The sequence below is a fragment of the Lissotriton vulgaris genome, chromosome 10 (genome assembly GCF_964263255.1).
Source record: "Lissotriton vulgaris chromosome 10, aLisVul1.2, whole genome shotgun sequence".
NCBI classification, from domain to species: domain Eukaryota; kingdom Metazoa; phylum Chordata; class Amphibia; order Caudata; family Salamandridae; genus Lissotriton; species Lissotriton vulgaris.
In genome coordinates, this window is record NC_141698.1 from 600,433,746 (window position 1) to 600,450,643 (window position 16,898).

Below are 16,898 nucleotides of genomic sequence, written 5' to 3' on the forward strand. Positions count from 1 at the left end.
GGGAGAGCTGCCTTGGTTATGCTTGATCTCTCTGCGGCATTCGACACGGTGCCTCATTCTTTACTCCTTGATCGCCCAGTGGAAATTGGCATTTCGGGATCGGCATTGGGTTGGATCAGGTCCTTCGTGGAAGATAGGTCGCAGCAGGTCTGGCTTCCTCCTTGTGCCTCTGCGCCGATGCAGTTGACAACTGGCGTTCCTTAGGGGTCATCCCGTAGCCCTCTCCTTTTTAACATCTATGTGACTCCGCTGGTTTACCTTGCGGAGTAACTGGGGGCTAAAGTGATGGCCTATGTGGATGATACACAACTCCTGTTTTCCTGGAAGAGGGGCAACGACTCTGTCGGGGCGGCTCAGCATTGTCTGTTCTCTGTGTTTCATTGGCTGGCGAATGCACAGTTGAAGTGCAATGAAGGAACATCTGAAGTGCTCATGTATGGCTCGTTCCCAATGGACTTCAGAGAAAGACTGTGGCCTCCTGATTTACCCTGCCCTACCATGGGAAAGAGCACTGCTAAAAACCTTGGGGTCTGGTTCGATGAAAACTTGAACTTCACGAAACAAGTGAAGAAGCTGATGGGGACCTGCTTTGGCACTCTGAAAATTTTGAGGAAATTTCCCCCATTTCTGCCGGTAAGTGCCAAAGAGACCTTGATCCGGGCCTTGATCTGGTCCTGATTAGACTACGCCAATGCTCTGTTGGTTGGCAGTCCAGACTACTTCGTTAGGAAACTGCAAACAGTCCAAAATTCAGCAGCCAGAATGTTACTGGGACTTTCCTCCAAACAGAGTGTTTGTAACCATTTGCGTGGCTTGCACTGGGTTCCAGTCGAATCTCGGCTAAAATTCAAAATGCTGTCTGTTGCTCATCGGCCCTTTATGGGCTTGGTCCTATCTATCTTCAGAAGAGATTTGTCTTCTATAAACACACTAGACAACTTTGTTCGTCCGACCAGCTACTAATACAGACCCCTTGGTTTAATCGCCTTAGTCTGGGTGGAAGCTCTTTTGTTCATAAAGCTGGCTTGGCTTGGAACATGTTACCGTTGGCTCTCCGGAGCATACAAGACCCACTGCTTTTGAAGAAAAAAAACTAAAAACTTAGCTTCTGATCTGGGTGCTGATTAACTTTCTGGAGCAAGCTCCGGGACACTTCGAGAATCCGTGCGCTGTATAAATTAAATATAACATAACATAACATAACATAACCTCAGCGCCTATGACGGTAAGAGGACAAACTAAAGAGGTTTGGAGACTGCCAGGACTGGCCCGAACTCTGACTGCCCAAATCATGGGGCCTGTGGGTACCATGTCCTTGGTCACGCAGAGGCTGGTAAGAATACGCGCCGTGGTAGCTGGACTGGTAAAGACGTAACCGGAAGCATCTTTCATGGCCATGAAAGGCGGACTGGGTTTGGCGAGAGGCCATGCAAAGGCCCAATGACCTGGCCATATCTCTGCTATCCTTGAAGGGCTCCAGCGCTGAGTCCACCTTGTCTCTGAAGAGACGGGAGCCATCACAGGCCATGTTCATAAGTAATACTTGGACAGCCTTGGAAAAGCCAGTTGTTCTCAGCCAGGCATGGCACCATAAGGCCACCAACAAAGAAACAGCAATGTCCAGTGAGTCAGTCATGTGCAGCCCATATTGAATCATGAACTCCACTGCATCTCTCTCATCAGATATAGCCTTGGGAGAGTATGGCCCAGGACTCCTTCTGGATCATGGGCAGCACCTGCACAATCGAATCCCATAGGCCAGGGGAATAACAGCCCAAAAGGCACAAGGTGTTCACAGACAGCAGTGCCAGTCTGGTGGAAGAAAACATTTTCTTTCTTAATAAGTCCAGCCTCTTGGATTCCCTATCCGGTGGAGTGGTAGCGAATGCATCAGGATCAACACAGGAGATGGCGGCTTGAACCACAAAGCTCTCTGGAGTAGAGTGTTGTGTAAGGAAGTTGGGGTCCCCTGGGGTAGGGCTTTAGTGGGCAAACACCCTGTTCACAGGAGCCCCAGTGCAGGGTTTGGACCAAGCCCCCATCAGGACGTCCGTGAGGGTTTCATTGATGGGAGAAGCTTCTCGGTCAAGACGTTAGTCTTGACTGCCATTGAGGGTAGGCTCAGGTCCAGGACCTTGTCCGCCCTTCTCACCACCATAGCAAATGAATCCTCCTCCTCCATAGCCACGGTAGGAGGAGAGAGCATGCCAGTATCTGGAGAGCTGTCCAGTCCGCTGGCATCTGCCAATACTGATCCTGGGACCTTTCTGTTGACCGGGATTGAGACCATTGTAGTATTGCACGTTGGGCGTCAAAGAGCTTGAGGATGCATGGTGCGGCAGTTGGCGCATGTCTTTGTGTCATGGTTGCGCTAGAGGCACCAGAGGCAAAAGAGGAGCAGGGGTCATCACCGACATCTGCACCACAGGGCTTGACGCCGTCTTCACTGTTGACATCCTTCCACAACGGGAGACATATTTAAGGAAAAGGGTCCAGATCCAGTCTGACACCTGGAGATAATTCTAATGTAAGGAATCTGCAGCTAGAAGTCTCTATCAGATGCAACTATTTAAAAAGGCAGGTATTTTAAGCACATTATAATAATAAAAAGGATGGGGATACTGGAGTGGTTTCTCAGTGGAACCTAGTGTATTTCAAATAACTTTCCTCAAGTTGGCCAAAACTCAAATTCTACAACCTTTGTTGACCCTTGTCCTGCACTCTTTTTCACATGCTATCTCAGCAACTCTCCCAAAGCATTCTTTAGCAGCCAAACTAGCAGCATTGTAACACTACACACATCTGTAGTAACCACATTTGCTAAAAGACATACAAATGAACTGTTAGTGTACAAAACTAATAATCTTTAATTCTGTCTGCACCTGTTCTTCATTGCTTCCTATAGTACTTATAGTAACATAGCTCGAAAATGATGATCCTGTAATGGTTCTACGAAGTCTGCCAAAATGTTTGATTTAAGATATATGGAATTTATGTTTTATCTACGTAGCACATAGCTCTGTGACTACTTCACAGAGGTAAGCACACAGGTAAATCCATGTCACTGCATCACATGGGAAGTAGATGTTATACAAATAGGGAGTCCCCAGTTATTTTATATTCATGAAAGCTTTGAACGGTTGGTGGTTGCCGAGGCCCAGTCCCTCTTTGTAGGGTGCAGGGTGTCTACAATGTTTACAATGTGGACTGAAGACCTTGAAGAGTGAGTTAATAGTTGTTAATGCCTTCTTCTAGACAAGGGAGGTTAGGCCGGGTCCTTAGATGTGGGTGTTTCCATTCTACTGGCAAGTGTCCATCACCCTGATGATTTACACATGTACTTTGAACTTAAGAATTGGCTTGGGTTGCTTGTCTTTCATTACCTGACCCAAGAGTTTGGCTCAGCCTTTAGTGTGGAGTCAGTTTCCACAACATAGTTGGAAACTGAGCCCATAAAATCTTCGTACATAGCACTTTAACATTGATTCGTTCTTCCACACGGAGCCTTTGGATATTTCGATTATCAGTTGACCTATTGCAGCAATTTTACTACCTAAGTCTGATTCATCTGGAGTTTGTGTTTTTTGTCATCCCGGCGAAAACGATATTGCAACAGTTACACACCCATAGTTTTACAATTTTCTAATCATCTCAGTTCAGTAAAGAAAACAAAAAAACAAGGGGGCATATTATCAAGCCTGTGCGCTAAAATTATCGCCGCTTTATCGGCCGAAAACGGCCGATAAAGCGGCGATAATGGGCTTGATAATATGCTCTATGGAATTCCAATCGAAGCACATGTTAGATGTGAAGACATCTAACATGGGCTTCGATTGGAATTCCACAGAGCATATTATCAAGCCCATTATCGCCGCTTTATCGGCCGTTTTCGGCCGATAAAGCGGCGATAATTTTAGCGCACAGGCTTGATAATATGCCCCAAGATTTTTCTATTTCCACATGGATGCTGTAACTCTTTGCTGTTCTGAATATCCTTCAAAATGTGAGCTTCCCAGTGTTCCTTCTCATCAATTGCTCTGTTTTGGATTCATTAACCCCTTCGAAGCCAATGATGAGCTGGGCTCGTCATGGCGCTTACCTGCCGTGCGCGGATGACAAGGCCAGCTCGTCATGATTTATGGGATTTATGTTTTTTTAGCGCAGGACGGGAAAACGCCTAGCAGCCATGTGGTTAAGCCGCAATAGATATACATCAAGCACTCTAGCATCGTGCTTTGATGTCAAATGGTTATATTTACGTAAATGACATTATTTGTGTGTCATTTATAAATATAAGAGGTTTTGGGGTCCATGTTGTTAGAACACTGGAGCAAACAGTCGCATGTAGAAGCTGAAAAGCAATGGTAATAGGGCAAATTTTTAGGCAGGCACACACTCGACTTTCCTAACTGAGGTTGTAAATGATAGGATTTTGGCCATCTAATTTTGACAGGAGAGAATATTTCAGCATTGTGTCTTTAACATGTATCTACTTCTCCAGGCAGTACAGGAGAATCTTGAATTCCACTGTATATTTCTTCCACTGTATAGTTCATTTCCAACAGGTAAAGTAGCATAAGTGCTCTGGTGAGAAGATCTGAGGGAGTGGATGATCCTACTAATACTACTCAACATCAGTTATGTCCCTCTATTATTCTGTGTCTAAAACCAGACAGTCAATAATGGTTTAAGCTATAGAAAGAACTTCTTTTCCAACATCGTGTTAGGTAAAGTGAGATCCAAAACATGATTATAGGTGGTTGTCCATTTGAAGTCTACTGTTTTGTGCTTTTTAACAGCAGAATCATGATTCATCACTTTAGTATGTAAAGTACTGAACAGTATTTGTGATATAAAATGCAAGCTGTTCAATAGGTTTCATCAGGACAGAGAAGGAAAACTGAATAACATCATCTTTCAAGCAAGGTGGGCAACACCAGACAGGTTACTGCTGTAAACCTCAACAGTGGTGCTTGAAGTGGTAGAAGGGTAGTTGTAGCGGGGTGGGCTGCCCTCCTGATAGACAGGACTATAGTAACAAATGGTGGTCGGCTGTTACCCTTTAACCTGCTTCTATCCCCTCACAGCAGCAGTCCGCCCCTAACATACTCGAGGAGTGGCCATATGAACAGGACAGATGGGAAGCAACTCACGTAAAGAACCCGGGCTCCTTTAATTGAGATTCCCTAGATGACGAGAATCCTCCCATTTCGGACGTCATCACGAGAGGAGCCCAAAAGGGGAGAGCAACTAGGAAGTCGTCGGACAGTGTTTTCCCGGAGGTGGAAGAAGGAGACCGTGAGCTGAGGAGCGAAGAGTATCCGATGACTAGGGAGGAAGAAGACGAGGAGGATCGTGACAAGCAGACCGGAGACGTCCGCGACAAGCCAGGAGGCCAACGATTCTACGATCCGCCACGCTCCCGCGGGAGGAGCGTGGCTTAACAAGGTACGGGGCACAGTAGCGGGTTGGGTGGGAAGGCGCCACCAACCTATCAAATAATAGCCCAGCTGTACATAGTCAGAATCCTCTGTATAGTCTACGACCCTTTCCCGCCACAAGCACAGTCAACACGTCCCACGAATCTGTATATAGCTCTTTCACTGTGCACTTGGTGTCCCTCACTCCCGGTCCTTATAGTATTCAAACCGGACGCCCCCCTAACCCCCTTCTTTGTTTCTTCCTTTGGGGTGCTGGTTCCTGACGAACTGCCTTTCCAGCTGCCCTACCAGATGCAACCTGGAGTCCCTAAGGAAACCCAAAACGGACCCAGCTGTATTTGCCCGAGAAAGACTAACAAGCAGAAGAAGAAAAGCCTATATAAAAATAAAGCCCTCTTTGAAATCATTACTCAAAGCTTCCGATTCAGTAACTCCTCCCCCTATCGCCCCGACCCAACCTTCACAGTAGTATAGGTGATTGGTTTTAGATGATGGTACAAATTTGTCATCTTTTTGTTCTAAGGTAGGTTACTAAGACCAGGGGTGTTGCTCGCTGGTATACTGGGCAGTTATGAGAAGTTAGATTCTATGATTATACAAATATTAGACGTGGTAATCTTTTCCATATTTTGTGATGTACACTGCCTTTCTTATGCCTGCAGGCTGCCTTCTAGAAGTCTGTCATATGTTACTTTCTCTTTTCAATTTTTTTTCAATAACATTCCTGGCTCTGACTCATTCTTTTTAATATACTTCTCATTCTTGGTTGAAATATTTATTGACAGCCTTGGTAGCTAATATCAGTTTCTTACGTTTGGCTGGGGTAATCTTGACAGATGCCTTTGTGATGTTTGAGCATAGGTGTTTTCACAGATCCAATCTGTTTTTGCATCTTCCATGGCATAGACCCAAATTTTGTTGAATACATTCTTACATTTGTGACTATAGCCTTATAGCCCGCCGTAGTGGGCTATACCCGCTATTAAAGGCCCGCTGAATCGTTAAAGGCCCGAGCCGAAGGCAAGGGACTTTAAAGAAACAGCGGGACTTTAATAGCCGGTATAGCCCGGCTACGAAGGGCTATAAGGCTATTAGAACATTCTGCCACTAGAGGGCAGAATGTTCTAACAAATTAAACAAAGGGTTCTCGAAGCTCGAGGGGATATAAATCCTCTCGAACTTCGAGAAGCCTTTGTAGAACATTTACAGGCCCGTAGTAGCAGGGAGCACTCCATTGTCTGCAATGGAGCTCCCAACATTCCAATGTTCTAATAAGCCTTATCAGTCTTCATGAGGGTTTCTGTATGCCAAGAGCTATGCTGACAGCAAACACAATGTGGTTGAACCAGATTTGTGACTTCACAACAAAGGTGAAGAGCAGATCTAGGGTTTGTTACTTGTTGTAAGATAAACTTTTTACAGTTAATTGATCCCCAGTTTTTAACTTACGTGAAAGGCAAACATTTTGATCTGTCCACCCACAATGAAGCCATCCATGAAGATAAACCTTTGCCTTACAAGCTGAGTGTACATAGCAAGTTAAGGATCTCCTCCAGGAAGAAGTGGTTCGTTCCGGCTTTGTGATAGATGAAAGATAGAACTAAGGATGTCAGGTCTGGATGTCCACCACACAATCTACTCTTCAAAGGAACAAACGAGTATCTATCTACTACACTGCACTTTAATCTTTCTCCATGGATCATGATTAGTTTGCCAACTCTCTCTGCAGTCTTTGAAATGAGTTTGTTAGCAAAATTCACACCTGCCTCCTACTATGTTACAATCTTTCATTGTAACATGAGAGGATGTAGCTGAACGTGTATTGATGAAATTGATCTGAAGTGATGTAGATGATGGGTTATTTGTGTTCTTCTTGGAGGACTTGTATGGAGGCATCTGGGTTTGCTGAGGTGTTGCATGTTTATGGAGCACAGGAGAATAGGTTTGATGCATTAGATTATTGACCACTGCTGATTTTGGCATCTGGATCTTCTGAGATGTTTGTAAAACTCTTTTTGCTGAGATTCATTGTGTAGTAGCACTGCTCCCATGCTTTAATACTTGCTATGGTTTTGTTTGTGGGAAAGGCGTTATCCAGTCTCAGGGAAAGAGAAAGTACATAGGCTAACTTGCAGGATATGGTTCGAATGCCAATATTGAACAGAAGTTGAGACTTTAATTACCTGTGCAGGTGCAACAGTCTAACTAGCAATGTGACAGAGCAAATATTGCTTTTGTACTTTATTCCACAATACTTTTGTGCATTCACTCCTATATAATGGCAAAATGAATCATTACAGATAATTTTGGAAGCAAATATGAAGAAAATAATTAAGAAGTATGTACCTTATACAAATTCTGTAGGATTTTAGATCTCAGCTGGATCAGGGCACACAGTAATGCTAATATCCAGTAAAACAGCAGCACACATGAAGACTGAACACCTTGTATCCTTTCATACTGAATAATGAACGTGGCAAGGATCTGCAATAGATTGTTATAAACTATGTTAATAATTTTTTTTATATTAAAAGCACAAATTTAAATACCAGGGCACAACATTATATATAATATTCTCCAAAAATACTTTAACACAGTAAGTCCAATTTATCATACTTTTTTAGAGACCTCTTTTCACATAAAGAAAGGCATCAATATACTGTACTAGAGGGCAATTAAATACCAAGATGCTTTCTGATAAAATGTACAATCAACCAAAATTGAAATGCACTGCCCTTTGTGTCCCCTGAGAACAAAGGAAATATTAAACTTACTAATTTCATTGTGCTCAAGCAGAGTGAAGGAATACTTACCCTGCTTTTGATGTCTTGCTATTGAACTCACTGTGTCATACTCTTGACCACACAAAATATTACAGCAAGCCTTGGGTGAAACCAAAGGCTAAAGTCGTCCTCCACCACTTTTCAGAACCACCCCTGCCATGTGAGATTCCCACCGCAGGACCAGCAGTTCATTACCTTTTTGAAGGGAAAGAATAAACTGGTCCAGCTTGGACTTGATGCAGCAGAAAATCACAGATGACAGAGCATCACTTAAAAGGGGTTTGTGTGGCCCAAGAGTTTTTACATTATGCTCCCTGTCTCTCTTTGGTAACTTCAGAAAACTATAGATGAAAAAATGCTGATCAATGAAACAGAACCTTTTATAGTCTTCTTTAAATGCAACCATACTGTTTCAGAAACCTGTTGGTAGGCAAATTTGAAGAGTTCTGTTTTCAGCTGTTTTCCTAACCGCACGTAGTTTTCTATTACTATCAGATTTGAATTCCAGTCATTCCTCGGTCCAAGGCATTGGACTACCAGGATCTCTGTATATATTTGAGCCATTTGAAGAAGTGCTGTGTGATGAGGTGTACTGTCTATGAGTGAGATCAATACTTGGATAGTAAAGGGTTTAGGGTTATGGGCTGTTCCTCCAGTAGGCTTTATAAAATATGCAAAGGACCGGAAACATGACCCTTGCTTCCACTAGAGGCCAGTTCACTGCTTGCAGTCATCTAGGGTAACCAAGAAAACCCACACATTTGTGAAATTTAGACACCCAGGGGAGTCCAGGGAGGTGGGATGTGCGTGTAAACCTCAAATTTGCTGAAAAAAATCAAATTTTTCTCATATTTCTGTGAGAAAAAGTTGTGGGATCACCAGGCTGACACATATTTCCTCCCACTCAGTGTTCCCCCAGTTCTCCCGATAAAGATGGTACCTCACATTTAGGGCCCTAAATGTATTGTGAAGACTTCAAAATTACATATCATGAAACAACCTGCTTTTGCAAGGGGGGAGCCGGCACCTGGGTTTTGGCCCCGGGCTCAGCAGCCATCTAGGGGAACCTACCAAACCCACACATTTCTGAAAACTAGACACCCTGGGGTTGTCCAGTGTGGTATAGCTTGTGTGGATTCCCCAACGTTTCCCAGGTATAGAGTCAAAATATCGAGTTTTTATTATCGACTAGACATAATATCGAGTAAAAAATATAGAATAGACATAATATCGACTAGACATAATATAGACTACCAAAATATCGACTAGAACATTTTAATATCGAATAGAATGGACATAATATCGAATCAAAAATATGGAATGGACATAATATCGACTAGACAGAATATAGACAACAAAAATATCGAATTTAAGGTAAGTTAATATTAATTTTTAATTTTTGTGTAATATAATTCTGTAGCGGGCTGTGGGTTTATAGGGGAATAGGGTGGGAAGTAATTTAATTATAATTAATTAAATATGTTATTTTATTTATTTGTATTTATTTAGAATTAATTGTTAATTAATTATAAATTGGTAATTAAATAAAATATAATTGGTGATTAATTTTAATTGATTAATTGATAAATATGTTAATTTTTGTAATTTATTTTCTGTAGCGGGTTGTGGGTTTATAGGGGAATAGGGTGGGAAGTAATTTAATTATAATTAATTAAATATGTTATTTTATTTATTGGTATTTATTTAGAATTAATTATTTAATTATTAATTGGTAATTAATTAAAATATAATTGGTAATTAATTTTAATTGATTAATTGATAAATATGTTAATTTTAGTAATTTATTTTTTGTAGCGGGTTGTGGGTTTATAGGGGAATAGGGTGGGAAGTAATATAATTATAATTAAATAAATATGTTATTTTATTTATTATTATTTATTTAGAATTAATTGTTAATTAATTATTAATTGGTAATTAAATAAAATATAATTTGTAATTTATTGTAATTGATTAATTGATATATGTTACTTTTATTACATTATTTTCTGTAGTGGGTTGTGTGTTTATGGGGGAATAGCTTGGGAAGTAATTTAATTGAAAGTAATTACATTTTTTAAATATTTTTTTGTGTCTAATTTTCATTTATTTTTATATTGTAAATTAATTTATTGGTAATTGGTAAATAATTAGTATTAGTAGGTAATTTGTATTATTAGTTAATTTATATTTGTAATTTTAATTGATTAATTAATATATTTTATACAATTGTAAAATATTTTAATTATTTTGTAATTGGTTTTAATATTTATGTTATGTATATTTATATCTGAAGTATTTACTTTCCCTACTATTGCACTCACTGGAGTGGAAGAGTAATTTTTACCCCTACGCTATCCAACGCTTTCCCTACTGTTGCACTCTCTGGAGTTGGAATACTAATTTTTACCCCTACGCTATCCAACGCTTTCCCTACTGTTGCACTCTCTGGAGTAGGAATAGTAATTTTTACCCCAACGCCATCCAACGCTTTCCCTACTGTTGCACTCATTGGAGTGGGAATAGTACGTTTTTACTCCTACGGTATCCAATACTTTCCCTACTGTTGCACTCACTGGAGTGGGAATAGTAATTTTTTACCCCTACGCTACCCAACGCTTTCCCTACTGATGCACTCTCTGGAGTTGGAATAGTAATTTTTATTCCTACGCTATCCAACGCTTTCCCTACTGTTGCACTCACTGGAGTGGGAATAGTAATTCTTATCCCTACGCTATCCAACGCTTTCCCTACTGTTTCACTCTCTGGAGTAGGAATAGTAATTTTTACCCCTACGCTATCCAACGCTTTCCCTACTGTTGCACTCTTTGGATTTGGAATAGTAATTTTTACCCCTACGCTATGCAACGCTTTCTTTATTGTTGCACCCACTGGAATTGTAATTTTTACTCCTACGCTATCCAACGCTTTTCCTACTGTTGTACCCACTGTAGTGGGAATAGTAAATTTTACCCCTACGCTATCCAACGCTTTGCCTACTGTTGCACCCACTGGAGCGGGAATAGTAATTTTAACCCCTACGCTATCCAACGCTTTCCCTACTGTTGCACTCTCTGGAGTTGGAATACACATTTTTACCCCTACACTATCCAACGCTTTCCCTACTGTTGCACTCTCTGGAGTAGGAATAGTAATTTTTACCCCTACGCTATCCAACGCTTTCCCTACTGTTGTACCCACTGTAGTGGGAATAGTAAATTTTACCCCTACGCTATCCAACGCTTTGCCTACTGTTGCACCCACTGGAGTGGGAATAGTAATTTTAACCCCTACGCTATCCAACGCTTTCCCTACTGTTGCACTCTCTGGAGTTGGAATACAAATTTTTACCCCTACACTATCCAACGCTTTCCCTACTGTTGCACTCTCTGGAGTAGGAATAGTAATTTTTACCCCTACGCTATCCAACGCTTTCCCTACTGTTGCACTCATTGGAGTGGGAATAGTAATATTTACTCCTACGGTATCCAATACTTTCCCTACTGTTGCACTCACTGGAGTGGGAATAGTAATTTTTTACCCCTACGCTATCCAACACTTTCCCTACTGATGTACTCTCTGGAGTTGGAATAGTAATTTTTACTCCTACGCTATCCAACGCTTTCCCTACTGTTGCACTCACTGGAGTGGGAATAGTAATTCTTATCCCTACGCTATCCAACGCTTTCCCTACTGTTGCTCTCTCTGGAGTAGGAATAGTAATTTTTACCCCTACGCTATCCAACGCTTTCCCTACTGTTGCACTCTTTGGAGTGGGAATAGTAATTTTTACCCCTACACTATCCAACGCTTTCCCTACTGTTGCACTCTTTGGAGTTGAATAGTAATTTTTACCCCTACGCTATGCAACGCTTTCTTTATTGTTGCACCCACTGGAGTGGGAATTGTAAGTTTTTACCCCTACGCTATCCAATGCTTTCCCTACTGTTGTACCCACTGGAGTGGGAATAGTCATTTTTACCCCTACTCTAGCCAACGCTTTCCCTACTGTTGTACCCACTGGAGTGGGAATAGTAATTTTTACCCCTACGCTATCCAACGCTTTCCCTACTGTTGTACCCACTGTAGTGGGAATAGTAAATTTTACCCCTACGCTATCCAACGCTTTCCCTACTGTTGCACCCACTGGAGTGGAAATAGTAAATTTTACCCCTACGCTATCCAACGCTTTCCCTACTGTTGCACCCACTGGAGTGGGAATAGTAATTTTAACCCCTACGCTATCCAACGCTTTCCCTACTGTTGCACTCTTTGGAGTTGGAATAGTAATTTTTACCCCTACGCTATCCAATGCTTTCCCTACTGTTGTACCCACTGGAGTGGGAATAGTAATTTTTACCCATATGCTATCCAACGCTTTCCCTACTGTTGCACCCACTGGAGTGGGATTAGTAATTTTTACACCTACGCTATCCACCGCTTTGTCTACTGTTGCACCCACTGGAGTGGGAATAGTATTTTTTATAATTCTGCTATCATACGGTAATAATATTGGATATTATTCAATTATATAATGTTACTATATATATATATATGTTTTAACAAATATGATTGTAAACATTTTTTTTTATAATTTTCATTAATTATTTAATTATTATAAGTTAATTTAATTATTTTTAAGTATATTTTAGTAATTAAATTTTAATATTAATTTAATTTAACAGTTTTTAATAAAGGCGATATTTTTATAAACTATATATTTTTAAACGATATTTTGTACCTACGCTATCCAACACTTTCCCTACTGATGTACTCTCTGGAGTTGGAATAGTAATTTTTACTCCTACGCTATCCAACGCTTTCCCTACTGTTGCACTCACTGGAGTGGGAATAGTAATTCTTATCCCTACGCTATCCAACGCTTTCCCTACTGTTGCTCTCTCTGGAGTAGGAATAGTAATTTTTACCCCTACGCTATCCAACGCTTTCCCTACTGTTGCACTCTTTGGAGTGGGAATAGTAATTTTTACCCCTACACTATCCAACGCTTTCCCTACTGTTGCACTCTTTGGAGTTGAATAGTAATTTTTACCCCTACGCTATGCAACGCTTTCTTTATTGTTGCACCCACTGGAGTGGGAATTGTAAGTTTTTACCCCTACGCTATCCAATGCTTTCCCTACTGTTGTACCCACTGGAGTGGGAATAGTAATTTTTACCCCTACTCTAGCCAACGCTTTCCCTACTGTTGTACCCACTGGAGTGGGAATAGTAATTTTTACCCCTACGCTATCCAACGCTTTCCCTACTGTTGCACCCACTGGAGTGGGAATAGTAATTTTAACCCCTACGCTATCCAACGCTTTCCCTACTGTTGCACTCTTTGGAGTTGGAATAGTAATTTTTACCCCTACGCTATCCAATGCTTTCCCTACTGTTGTACCCACTGGAGTGGGAATAGTAATTTTTACACCTACGCTATCCACCGCTTTTTCTACTGTTGCACCCACTGGAGTGGGAATAGTATTTTTTATAATTCTGCTATCATACGGTAATAATATTGGATATTATTCAATTATATAATGTTACTATATATATATATATGTTTTAACAAATATGATTGTAAACATTTTTTTTTATAATTTTCATTAATTATTTAATTATTATAAGTTAATTTAATTATTTTTAAGTATATTTTAGTAATTAAATTTTAATATTAATTTAATTTAACAGTTTTTAATAAAGGCGATATTTTTATAAACGATATATTTTTAAACGATATTTTGTACTCAATATTTTTGTACTTACCTGTTTGTAGATACAAACTCGATAATATGTCTGTCGATATTTTTTCCTCGATATTGTTGCTAGTCGATATTCTGTCCCTCGATATTATGTCAGTGATCCGTGGCAGGCACCCTAGGCTGAGGAGAGCCAAGGTGAGACAGTGGAAAACGTCTATTGTAATCCTACAACATGTACTGGAGATTAGAAATGAGGGAAAGTGGTATTTGTGCTGTGGGAACCTGTGTAGAAAGTTCCTCATCATGGAAGTGATGATCCTCCTAATCGTCCTCATAATCCTGACATTTGATGACCAGCTCCGAAGGGCTTTGAGCTGCCCGGAATCTATCATCTTCCTCCTCATCAGAGCCAGAATCATGCTCCGAACCCGTGGCAAAAAGAGGTGATGGAGGCTGAGAGTGTTGTGGAAGCGGAAGCTGATCCAAAGAAATATGGCGACGCTGGAGCAGAGGGTCAACAGCAGGTGTCGTGAAGCCTGAATTTGAGACTGGCACAAGAGGTTGTGATGCGAAAGTAGTCATCGATGATAATAACGCCATCGATGGGACAACCAACGAAGCTACCATCGACTACGAGACCACCGCCGTCGATGAGACCACCGCCGATGGAGCTGCCGCCGTCGAAGCCGTCATCAATGGAGTACCCGCCGACGAAGAGGCTTTCTTCACAGAAGATGTCGACGAAGATTTGGACGTTGACGAGACTCCCTTTTTTGATGTAGACGAGAAAATAGGAATCGTCGACAAGACTGATTTGAGCCTCACACACACCACCGTCGACGCTGAAGACGTTGACGTATCCGCCGTCGACGACCTGCTGGCAGAAGTTGTCGTCACTGTCGTCGTCAAAGAGCCAGAGACGGCAGATGTCATCGTCGGACAGATAGTCGACGATCCCGTCGACTATTTGGCAGGTTTTTTAGCAGAAACATGCGCTGAAGGAGCCGTGGACGCCTGAGAGTTAGATCTTGGGGCGTAGGTGCAGCAGGAAGAGGTGGCGACACTGCAGGGGCCTCCTGGAGCTGAAGCTTCCTCTTTTTAAGGAAAGGAGAGGGCAAGTCCTGCACACTGTTACGCTTGCAAGTGGCTCTAGACAAACCAGACACAAGGCTATCTGCATCAGAAAGAGGAGAATCCTTATCCTTCAACCTCTGTAACCACAGAAGGAGTCGCCCTTCTCTGTCCTTAAGAGTCTTGGTGGAAAAAGTCCTGCAAATTTTACACTTGCCTACCTCATGTTCTCGGTAGAGGCAGTAAATACACTTCTTGTGAGGGTCCTCAGAGAAAAGCCTCAACTTTCCACAAGAAGCACATGGTCGAAAAATAGATTTCTTACTTGAAGACATCCTAAAAGGTGTAGAAATCCAAAGGAGGTAGAAAAACTGAGCAGATCTCAGGGTGTCTCCCTTCCCACGACGTGCAGTTGAAAATCTGAGGGCCTGAGCCTCTGAAGAGAAGGTTCTAGAGGGTGCTTGTGCCTGATTGGCTGTAGTTTGGACTATCATAACGACATGGATAGGCTATGGAAGTGCATTACCTTTCTTCTAATGTAGCTGTATGTACTAATGCTAACCTATGCTACTTATGAGTATTTATGGTTTTAGAATGTATGTAATGATGTTTTTGGTATACATATATGATATTTGTTTTTATTGCTATTTTATTTACCGTGGGACTCCCACTTCGATGACGGGGAATATTCAAGCATGTGAATCTATGAAAGACACCCCAATAGTGGAGAACCCCAATTTATGGTATTCACTCTGTTCAAGAGCTCCTCTAGGTCATCGTCCGTTAGATAAATATCATCCACATAGGACAATGCCTCTTCATCCAAATTTTGAAGTAACTCAGTTACTCTGGCTGAAAACAACCCTGGGCTGTTCCTATACCCTTGGGGGAGTCAACAAAATTGATTCTGAGACCCTAGCCCTGAGAATGCTGTTAGATACCTGCTTTCAGTAAAAACCGTTTGGATATCAAGTGTTGTTTTATATTTTTTCCGCACAATATTATTCATTAATGTGGCACTGCGTGCATTTTGGACAGCAAATGTCTTAATGTAAGTGTTTAAATGTCTATAATCTAACCCTAAACGATATGAATTGTCAGGTTTCATGACCGGAAACAAATGATTATCCATCAATGAGGTGCAATTTTCGATCACCCCTTGGTATTCAAGATGATCTAAGATCTCCCTGACCTGTTTTTCAGCTTCTTGCTTTATTGGATACTGCCTCTGTGCAGTTGGAGTATTTTTTAAAGGAATGATGTGGTGGGTTGAATCTTCATCCCATCCTACATGGTTTTTGTATAATGCAGGGGCTTAGGGCTACTGCCCAATCCTGCGCATATGTGTGTTTTAGATGCCTGGGAATAAGGTCTGAGAATGCCGGTAAAATTACAGATGCTGTCGGGCAAACTTGTTCAGCTAATAAAATGTCATAGCCAAACATCAAGTTCTTCCAAAATAGACCTCTAACTGTCCTACATTTGTCCCCCGCCATTTGGAGTGTTATTTCATATCCTTTAAGTGGGATACTTACCCTAGTATCGGGTGTTTCTACAGTGATATAATCATTCAAGTCCCCTGTCTCCAGAAATTCGATCAGGTTCTGGAAAATTATTGTTACTGCTGCCGCACTGTCTAGCATCATCAGAGCCCATTCCCTGTTCAGTAGTTGAGTCCTCAGAATTCTGGGCATGTCTGATCTTTAGACCTTCAACTTTCTTCTTTTTGAACTATGGTTTTGGTTTTGGTTTAGCTTTATCTTCTTTTTTAGAAGTGTAATCCAGAGTGTGCTGCTTGTCTCTGGACTTTGTACGCTCTTCTTGTCTGCCTGCCCATTCTTTCTTCACTGACTTTTTCAAAGAACCCTTAAAGAAACAGGAGGAACGTGATTCAGTATCCT

General features: G+C 41.4%; 1 protein-coding gene across 1 annotated transcript in view; it reads right to left on the reverse strand.

Annotated features, from left to right (window-relative positions):
• LOC147688567 (multidrug resistance-associated protein 1-like) overlaps window positions 1-16,898 on the reverse strand; it is a 900,980-nt gene that overhangs the window by 640,389 nt on the left and 243,693 nt on the right. The window contains exon 4 of the mRNA XM_086941435.1: window positions 7,788-7,925. Coding sequence (XP_086797561.1) covers window positions 7,788-7,925 — 138 coding nt within the window. The remainder of the gene's footprint in view (window positions 1-7,787; window positions 7,926-16,898) is intronic.